This window comes from Euphorbia lathyris, chromosome 3 (assembly GCF_963576675.1).
Source record: "Euphorbia lathyris chromosome 3, ddEupLath1.1, whole genome shotgun sequence".
In the NCBI taxonomy this organism is placed as follows: Eukaryota; Viridiplantae; Streptophyta; class Magnoliopsida; order Malpighiales; family Euphorbiaceae; genus Euphorbia; species Euphorbia lathyris.
In genome coordinates, this window is record NC_088912.1 from 34,173,518 (window position 1) to 34,184,568 (window position 11,051).

At 40.0% G+C, this 11,051-nt stretch overlaps 1 protein-coding gene across 1 annotated transcript; it reads right to left on the minus strand.

The window, feature by feature from the left end:
* Nucleotides 1-1,190: 1,190 nt before the first annotated feature.
* Nucleotides 1,191-2,270, minus strand: LOC136224096 (chitinase 2-like). Its single transcript, XM_066012349.1, has one exon. It carries the CDS (start codon nucleotides 2,243-2,245, stop codon nucleotides 1,301-1,303), a length of 945 nt encoding a protein of 314 aa, XP_065868421.1. The 5' UTR covers nucleotides 2,246-2,270; the 3' UTR covers nucleotides 1,191-1,300.
* Between the last annotated feature and the right edge of the window lie 8,781 nt (nucleotides 2,271-11,051).

An 11,051-nucleotide genomic window follows, 5' to 3' on the forward strand; every position in this document is an offset into this window, starting at 1 on the left:
CTGATGTGCTGGCCAACTTTGACATGATCAGTTCGGAGCCTCACTAGTGGGACTCACATCCTCATTTTTGTTCTAATTATATTTGGGACAGTTGTAACGGCCAAGACTTGTATTAGTTCACTTAATCTTACCATTTCTCTCTTTGATATTATTTGTTTTTTTTATTTGGGTTTGGGGATGGTCATTTGAAGGGAAATTTACAAGGAAATTCATATCTTAAATGTTATTAACAATTTTGTCAACTACTTATTTCAATTATATCAAGCCTAAAATATAGTGGCAGTTAGAAAGAATTTTTGCCGCCAGTTCATAAATTAACATTTAAAAAAATCATTTGACATTTCTAAAATAAAGATTCATACTTTTTTTTTTTTTTTTGATATATCAAGAATTAAGTTATAAACATTCATAAAACAATAATATTATTTTTATTTATGTTTTTCATGTGAAGGACTCTTGTCTGGAAAAAAATAATTTAAAACATTGTGTTGCATAATTCACAACAACCAAAGATTAAACAAACAATTTGTGAAAGATCAAAAGGAATCAAAATGAGAAAAGCTAGTCAATGCTGACTACAATTTGACTATTATACATTATTCATCAAGTGCCTTGGAGGGTAAGTTGGCTCATCATGCTAATTTTAATTCTTTAATAGTAAAGATCTACAAAATCCCAGATATTAAAATTAAACTAACTACCAAATAAAATTTAATTAAAGTGTGTAATTGTACAAACAGTCATTCTAATATATATAATAAGAGGGAGCATATGTTATGAGTCTTTAATTTATATGCAATATGAATAAATAAAAACTATTCTGAAACTCAGTTTCTTACTCTATTTAGAACATATGAACTTTTGCTCATTCATTCTTTGTATACTAAAAAATGAAATTATACTCTCATCTAATATATGTTGAAATTAGAATGAGGGAGTAAGGAAAAGTTGCAAAAAGGAGAAAGGAAAAGGTGGAACACCATTTAATTACTCTATCACTAACTCATGATCCAATTATAAATTTGGATTGATTTTCTATCTGTTTTTTTACAAAGTTGGTAAAATTCCATAGAGTGACATATCGAATAAAAATAGATTTATGCATTTATATCCTCGTTAATGACTTTCAAAATTGTCGAGGAATTCAATAATGAGAAAATCACAAATTCATTAATCAAAATAAGCTGCCTCATCTATCATATATAATTAGAAACCCAAAAGGATATACTAATGGACAAAAGGAACATTAGGAAAAATGAAGGGAAATTGAAAACACAAAACAGGGAAATTGAAGGAAATATCAATGTCGGGTTGCCAACAAAGCCTGCGCTTGTTTTTCATAGCGAAAACCATTAGCCTTATCCTTAGAAAAATCAGCAGACCAAATAAAGATACCATGCAACTTCTTCTTCCTCTTAAGTTTCTTGCAGGCGCTAAAGAATCCATTTGCCGGTGTTAATCCTCCACTTTCATCACTAACTAAGCTCACCAAAACCTTACTTCCATTGTAGTATGAGCTCTGAAAATTGAAATACTCCAGAAACTGTGACACAGTTATTCTTTGATCGTATGCATAGAATTGGAAATTAACATAGTCAATCAAATTCCCGTACTTTCGCCACAGACCCTTATAAGGCCATTGAACCAGATCATTATCAAACGGAGCAATTGAAGCGAAAGAGATCACACCATTCTTCTTCAATGTTGTTACAAGCTGCCCCATACACTCTGCAAAACTCTCAATCTCGATCGGAAAATGCTGGTAATCGATGTCAATTCCATCCAAGTTATACTTTTTGATGATACGGGTCAGCGAAGAAACTGCATTGGAAACCCACGATTTAACTGACGATGGTTGGAAGTAAACAAAGCGGCCTTGCAAGCCAGTTCCGCCGATACTCAAAGCTACTTTGACATTGGGATGTTTGGCCTTAATTGCAGTGACCTCTGAGGGGCTGAGATTTTTAGAATCCCAGAAGACGTTGAATTTTCCATTGGTGGGTGAAGAAGTATTTGATTTATGGTAATCTACGGCAAAGGTGAGGATGAAATGGAATTCCACATTTGGGTTAATTGGAACATCGCTGAATTTGACATTGTTGAAATTGGCTCCTATATATTCTCGAAACAGGTTTGAATTTGCTGATTGGGTTATGGAGAAAAGTGTTTGAAGAATAAGAAAGGAAATTAAAAACTTGGAAAAGATTTCCATTCTTGGATTGGAGAAGAAATGGTAAGTTAACATATGCTTCCTTTATATTATATATATATCTGGGATTAAAGAATGAACATTAGCATGTGGAGTCACTTGTGTTGCGTATATAATAGTCAATTAGCACATGGAAATTCTAGTCAGCATTCACTAGCTTTTCTACTTTTGATTCCATTTCATCTTGATTCTGAATATTAATGCAGCACATTTATTAAATTAAACAATATATAATTGGGGACGTGTGATCTTAAAGATGAAACTGGTTGTTTAATCTTATAGATGCAGATATATAGCAAATATAAAGTGTAATAATACCTCTAACGTAGATAATAAAAAATAATTGTACTTCTAATGTCTAAAATTGTGCAATCCAAAAACAATTAGTTTATTTGCTTTCCTTCCCCAACTTTGAGTCTAATTGTGGAGTTCATGAATAAAAAAAGATTTAATCTATTGGTATGGGTCCTAATCGCTCATATCGATCCTTGCGGAACCCTTCTATCATCTTCGTTCGAATCGGTCATCTATGATCGTGCCAAAGAGCTGAGCTTTCTTTAAAGCACTAATTAGTGGGTGAACTGATACGAGTAGTTACAAATCAAATGCTACAAAAAATTATATTTAGAACTTTTTTTATATATTGATCTACGATCAGTTGCAACTTCTCTTTCCTACCGTACCTCATTTCGTTCTTCTTTTACCTCATTGGAAATAAGTTATTGTAGTAAGCGAATAAGGAAGCAAAACATGAAGTGAAACTAGTCTTAGATGTCGCTAATCACCTCCTTCTGCTGAGAAGACTTGAATAGCAGACTAAACTGTTCAGATTGAACTAGTTACGAAGTAAATTGAGTAAATGTGAGATCTTTTGCACCGTTAGGAATAAAATTGCTTTTAACCATTATCGTTAGATGTATTTTTTTTCACTTTTTTAAAGAAACCTTATCCTTATAAAATAATAATAGTAATATGATAAAATTTATTTCTAATATTCTTGGAAAAATAAATATGTATTGTTCACGTAAAAATAGTAATTTTTGGGTTTAATTGACATGTTAAATAGATAGTTTAATGTGTTAAAAACTAATTAATTAAATGTTTAATATATTAAAAAATAATTAATTAAGTATTTAATATATTCATTTAAAATATTAAAAATTTAATGTGTTAAAAAATAATTTATTTTAAAATATTAAATAAAATATTAAGTATGTAAAGTGATATTGAGCTTATCTATCTCTCTAAAAAGAAACAAGGTGGAATTCTCTCTCTCTCTCTCTTGCCTAGACCCCAAATGGCTCTCAAAAGGAAATTCTTTGAGGATATGACTCAGCTGGAAATAGGGGTTGATGAGCCGTGGTTGATTTGTGGGGATTTTAACTGCATCAAGGAAGAAACTGAGAAGCAGGGAGGTTCGGTCAAGACTCTAAACAGATGTGCTCCGTTTGCTAATTGGATTAACCAGTTGCAGCTCGTCGACTTGGGTTTCACTGGGCCACGATTCACTTGGTATCGAGGATCCTCGCCTCGCACCAGGGTGGCTTGCCGTCTCGACAGAGGGCTGTGCACGGTAGATTGGAGGCTTCTGTTTCCGGAGGCCATTGTCAAACACCTCCAACGTTCTCAGTCAGATCATGTTCCCATTCTTATTGACTTCAGAGATGAAGCCAGGCGAACAGAAGCTCCATTCCGGTTTATGAGGGCTTGGCTTACGGATACCTCAATTGGGGATCGTGTGAAGTTGTCTTGGAATGAGGAGGAACCGATTGACCACGTAATACAGGGTCTTAGGGAGGGGCTGATCGATTGGAACATGCATCATTTTGGGAATATTTTCGAGAGGAAACGTTGGACGTATGCTAGATTGGGAGGGGTTCAACGGCAGCTCGCTAATCACTGCACGGGGGGTCTCATTCGCCTTGAGAATAAGCTTATGAATGAGCTTAACACCATTCTAGAGCAAGAAGAGCTCTATTGGCAGCAAAAATCTCGGGTTAAATGGTTGCGAGAGGGAGATAGGAATACCTCTTTTTTCCACACTTCAACCGTCATCCGGACAAGACGGAACAAAATAGCAGGGATCCGTGACAACAACAATTGCTGGGTTTGGGATTCGGATCAGATCAAGGCTATGGCAACTGATTTCTTTAAGAAGCTATACCATGAGGATATGCCTGTCAGGGCGCAGCTGTGTACCAGAAATTCTTTCCCCTAGATACAACGTGAGGAGTTAAGGGATCTTGCGAAACTATATGATAGGGAGGAAGTAAGGGTAGCTCTTAAGGCAATGGATCCTTGGAAGGCACCTGGTCCGGACGGGCTGCAAGCGGGTTTCTTTCAGGTGTTCTGGGAAACCGTTGGTCAGTATACTGCAGATTGCAGTCTTAGAGCGTTGAATGAGGGGATTCTGGAGGGAGAGATTAACAAGACCTTAATCACCTTGATTCTAAAAATCAGTAGCCCGGAGAGATTTGCACAGTTCAGACTGATTATCTTGTGTAATGTCAGATACAAGTTAATCACCAAGTGTATTTTTCATCGTCTTAAGTTGATCCTCCCGGACATCATAGGGCCGATGCAGTGCAGCTTTGTGCCTGGGTGGCAAATCTCGGACAACGTTATTCTGATCCAAGAAGCAGTTTACGCCTTGGAAAAAAAGAAAGGAAGGAAAGCCTTTATGATGTTGAAGTTGGACCTTGAAAAAGCTTATGATCGGGTGAGCTGGACCTTCCTTGAAGATACCCTGCGTTTACTGGGACTCCCGGATATGATGGTGGTGACTATCATGGCGTGCGTTTCTTCTTCTCAGTTGAATATTCTTTGGAATGGGGAACAGTGTGAAGGGTTTTGTCCGACCCGTGGTCTTAGACAAGGCGACCCTCTCTCCCCCTACCTCTTTGTGCTTTGTCTAGAGAGGCTAAGCCACATGATTCTAGATGCAGTAGGAAGGAATGACTGGAAACCGATCTATCTCTCCAAAGACGGGCCGAGGTTATCCCACTATTTTTTTGCTGACGATATTGTGTTGATGGCGGAGGCGACCCAACATAAAGCCCATATTGTGAAGGACACTCTTAGCCATTTCTACGATTGCTCGGGTCAGAAGGTTGGCTTGGAGAAGTCCTGTGTGTTTTTCTCCGCGAATACGGAGCCCAGAATCAGAATGCAAGTTGGGGCTGAGCTTGGGGTTAGGAGCACAACAGACTTGGGGAAGTATTTGGGTGTGAAGCTTCTACATGAGAAAGTAAGCAAATCAACGTATGGCTACGTCATTGGCAGAGTGAAAAGTCGGCTCGCGGGTTGGAAGTAGAAAAGCCTCTCTTTGGCGGGACGGGCTACGCTAATTAAAGCTGTAACTTCTGCTCTCCCTGTGTATGCTATGCAAACTGCGGTAATGCCGATCAGTGTATGCAATAATCTGGATGCTCTAAGTAGAAACTTTCTTTGGGGAAGATCTGAGAGGGGCAATAAGATTCATCTTGTTTGATGGGAGGTGGTTTGTAAAAGCCGTAAGCAGGGAGGTCTCGGAATTAGGAAAGCTAGGCCCACGAACCTGGCGAACCTAGCCAAACTAGGCTGGCGGATGTTGACGGAAAGGAATACTCTCTGGGTAAAGGTGATGCGGAGTCGGTATTCGGGTAACAAAACAGGGCTTGGAATGTTCCGGAATATAAGCTCTAAGAGTCATACCTGGCGGAGCATCCTGCAGGGGGTGGAAGTGTTGAAGCGGGGGCTATCCCGGGTGGTTAAAAATGGGGAAGATACCCTATTTTGGTTTGACAATTGGGCCGATTTTGCTAACCTGCAGAGCATTGCTTCGCCTCAAATCACGGACCAGGAAAGGAATTTGAAGGTTGCGGATTACTGGTTAAGCTCCGGTGGTTGGGATTGGATTAGGCTACAACAAAGGTTGCCGCAGCAGTGCTTGGCCCAGTTAGCTACGATTGTCATCTTTCCGGAGAATGGGGAGGTGGATTGCTGGTCTTGGGGGTTAACCGATTCTGGGACCTTCTCGATTTGAACGGCATATGAGGAGTAGGGTCAGGGCTGAGTAGTCTCGACAAAGCGTACAAGACAGCAGCTGGCAAAGGAAAACTTCCAGACAAAGTGTTTCCTCTTTTGGCAAAGTTCAGACGACACAGTATGCTGTCCAGTTGACTTTACCATAAAAGGAGAGACCATCTGCTGTGCTGACCGAGGACAGAAGATACACGATTATGATTGGCCGAGAGCTCTGTGCAAGTCAGGATGACAACGACATATAGCCGTTTCCCTCCAACGGTTATTTCGAAATTCGAAATGACCGAATGACCAGACGTCTCTATAAATAGTGCCATCACAAGCTTCACAACATACAGAACTTGAACAAGCCATTACGCTGACCAAATCTCTACAAGTTCTGCAAGCAAGAAGCAAAGCAAATTTCTTACACTACATTTTCATATTTGTGTAAAAGTCTAGAGTGATTGTAAATCGTCTAAAGTGTCTTAGCACATCTTTGTATTAGGACAAAAACACTTATCATTTCTAGAAATAGAAAGGAGAGGCTGAGTACTCGGTTTTAAGTACTCAGCGGAGAGATTAGGATTGAGTAGAAGTATAGAGGAAGGTACTCTTGTCATACTCAATTGCTGATATTGTAAAAGGTTTGAGGCTCTACCTTTAAAGAGCTCAGTAGAGGATTCGAAATCTCGGAAGTGTTCCGGGGACAGGACGTAGGCTTAAAAGAAGCCGAACCTGGATAAATCTGCTGAGTGAAGTATTTCTAAACCTTAACTCCTAATTTATATTGCTTGCTTTAAATAATCAAAACTGACCAAGTAAAGAGGTCAAGTTGAGTTGTGCGCGTTGAACGTCTGAGTTCAGGAATAGACTCCAAGTGCTATCTCCTGACTCAAGCTGAGGAACTGACCTAGTCACCTGTTGACTAAGCCAGTATCTTGCTGTTTACTCAGCGCCGCTGTTCAAACCTTTTTCTTTAGAGAAAGAAGTCTGCCTAAATTGCAAAAAAAGTTTAAATAGTTCCTAACCCCCCCCCCCCCCCTTGGAACTATACTTGCAACTAAACAAGGGACCAACAAGTGGTATCAGAGCCTAAAAGCTCACTTTAAAAGGTCTAACAACCTTGAGCTGATCCCTACCATGGGCGAAAACAGCACTCGGTTTCTCCCTGGAAACCAAACAACTCAAATACTGCCTGAGGGGCTGTCCATTACTAGGCCTCCCCTATTCTTCGGGTCAAACTATACCTTCTGGAAGAATAGGATGAAAAACTTCATTCAGGCTACAAACATGAGTGCCTGGCTATCTATAGTCCAAGGGCCGTTTGTACCTGTTGAGGTTGTGGCTGGCCAAACAGTTATAAAAGCTGAGGCCAAATGGACAGAGGATGATCTTAAGAAGCTTCAAAACCATGCTTCGGCTATCAATATGCTTCACTGTGCGCTTGATGCTGCAGAATATAACAAAATCTCAGGTTGTGAGTCGGCACGAGAGATCTGGAAGAAGCTGGAAGTCACCTACGAGGGAACAAACAAAGTAAAAGAATCCAAGGTGAATCAGCAGATGAGACTGTATGAGCTGTTCGAGATGAACAATGATGAGGGCATTTCAGACATGAACGCAAGGTTCACCAACATCATTAATGAGCTCAAGAGACTTGGGAAAATCTTCACTGAGGAAGAACAAGTCAAAAAGATACTCAGGAGTCTTCCAAAAGACTGGCAAGCAAAGAAGACAGCAGTTGAGGAAGCTCAGGATTTAACCACCTACAAATATGACGAACTCATCGGTTCATTGCTGACCCATGAGATATCCATGAAAAACTTTGAGGTGAAGGAAAAATCTGATGACAAGAAGCAGAAGTCACTTGTCATGAAGGCTGACTCCACTGACGGGAGTTCAACTGATGATGAGGAGATGGCCATGTTCACAAGAAAGATGAAGAGGCTGTTCAGGAAGAACGACAAGTATTCTAAAAAGCCTTACAAAAAGTTTGATAAGTATAAGGCTGACTCAAGCGACAGCAAATACAGAAAGGACAACTCAAAGCCCATTACATACTTTGAGTGCCATCAAGCTGGCCATATTAAGTCAAACTGCCCCACGCTGAGGAAAGACAAGAAGAGTGGGAAGAAGGCAATGGTGGCTACTTGGAGTGACAGTGATGAATCTTCGTCAACAGAAACCGAGGCCACCGAGTCAGCGAAGATATGCTTTATGGCTGACGAACTTGCTGAGCCATGCGTCTCTGAGCATGCTGACCCATCCATCGCATCACATGATGAAGAGCAATCAAATGAGGTAATTTCTCTTCCCCAGCTCAGAAACGATATGGTTAATGCCCTGAGTGATCTCTATACACTTGTTAAGAAGTGTAATAAAAAGGTTAGAGCACTCAGCAGGCGCTGTGACGAAGTGGAAGAGGTCAAACTGAGTCACCTCAGATACCTTCTTCAGGACAACTCGACTCTGCATGATAACATGAAGATCATGCATGAGTATGTGTCTGAAGTCCAGACAGTTTCAAAGAAACTGAGGAAGGACGTCACAACCATCCAGAACCAACTAAAGGTTCCTAAGAAAAATAACATTTCTCTGAGAACTCAGTACCAAGGTACTCAGCAGAAATGGAATCCCCAGCGAAAAGTCCAGTGTGACTTTTGTGGGAAGTTAGGACACACTACTAAAGTGTGCTGGCACGCTCAGTACTGGGGTGCTGACAAGTCAGTAAAAAACCCTAAACAGAAGGTCAGTTGTGACTTCTGTGGAAAGAATGGCCATACTATCCATGTATGTCGCCATAAAATAAAATATGATGCTATACATGTTGCACCTAACAAGTCAGGACCCAAAAAGAATTGGGTACCTAAAAGTAACTAGTTACAATGCAGGTAAGCCTGAGATGTGCCGAGAAGTCAAAGATGTGGTATATTGACAGCGCATGCTCAAGGCATATGACGGGTGATGAAACTCAGTTCATCACGTTTGAACGAAAACGAGGAGGGAGTGTAAGTTTTGGAGACAACAAAAAGGGTAAGATAGTAGGCTCAGGAACCATCGGAGGTAATCCTACTATTGAATCTGTCTCCCTAGTCAGCGGACTCAAATATAACTTACTCAGCGTAGCTCAGCTATGTGACAATGGGAGAAAAGTTATATTTGATGCTACTGGATGTAAAATATACGAGGGTAAAACTAATGAGTTAATTTTAACTGCCTCTCGGATAGATAATGTCTTTATGCTAGACTTCGAGAAAAAGTTTTCAAAAACTGTGTGCTTAGTAACAAAGGAAGAAAATTCCTGGCTATGGCACATGAGACTTGGTCATGTAAGCATGGACCTCCTGGCCAAACTAGCAAGAAAGCAATTGGTTGAGGGACTGCCTGAACTTAAATTCCAAAAAGATCAATTATGCCACGCTTGCCAAGCTGGAAAACAAACCAAACTATCTTTTCACAGTAAAAACATTGTCTCAACTAAACGTCCGTTAGAATTACTACACTTGGATCTCTTTGGTCCAGTCCAGCCGCTGAGTCTGGGTGGAAGAAGATTTTCCTTGGTCATTGTAGATGATTTCTTTCGGTATACGTGGGTTATCTTGCTGACCAGCAAGGATGAGACCTTTGAGACATTTTCAAATTTGGTTAGAAAAATTGAAAATGAAAAAGACCTAAAATTAGCTCATATCCGTAGTGATAACGGTGGAGAATTCAAAAACCAAAAGTTTGTTGAATTCTGTGAAGCCAGCGGCATTGACCACAATTTTTCTGCTCCTAGAACACCTCAGCAAAATGAGGTTGTAGAAAGGAAGAACAGAACTCTGGTTGAAATAGTCAGGACAATGCTGGATGAGCATAGGCTTCCAAAGTATTTTTGGGGAGAGGCTGTTAACACAGCATGCTACATTCTTAATAGGGCTCTAGTTAGACCTATACTCAAGAAAACCCCCTATGAACTTTGGAAAGGACGAAAGCCCAATATTGGATACTTTCGTGCCTTTGGCTGTAGATGTTTTATTTTAAATACCAAAGATAGCTTAGCAAAGTTTGATTCAAAAGCTGATGAAGCTATCTTTCTGGGCTACTCAACAAACAGCAAAGCATACAGAGTTTTTTAATAAGCGAACTCAAGTTTTAGAAGAGTCAATACATGTAGAGTTCGATGAAACTGACCCTGCAGGTAGATACTAGCCGCTGACCGAAGATGATCCAAACTCAGTAACCATCGCTGACTCAGAACCAGCTACTGAGTCATTCACGAAAAGGCTGACCAAGAGTAAGAGTGAACCTAAGATTACTTTTACTGACCCATCTACTTCTGCAGAGATTGTTGAAACAGGAACAGCACAAGACATGAATCTACCCAAAGAAATAAGGATTCCTAGAGGGCACTCCGAAAGTGCAATCCTTGATTCTGCTGGGAATACCCTGATGACGAGGAATCAACTCAGGAAGTACCTCAGCAATGTTGCTTTCGTCTCAGTACAAGAACCGAAGAATTTCGCTGAAGTTGAGTACGATGAATTCTGGATGAACGCAATGTAAGAGGAGCTCGATCAATTTCGAAGAAATGATGTATGGGAGTTAGTGCCTCATCCAAAGAGTCAAAAGACCATCGGAACAAGATGGGTCTTCAGGAACAAGATGGACGAACAAGGAAACGTAGTCAGGAACAAAGCAAGGCTTGTAGCTCAGGGCTACAGTCAGCAAGAAGGTATAGACTACGGTGAGACCTTTGCCCCAGTGGCAAGGCTGGAGGCAATTAGAATATTATGTGCATATGCATCTTACATGAATTTTAAATTATTCCAAATGGATGTCAAAAGTGCATTTCTTA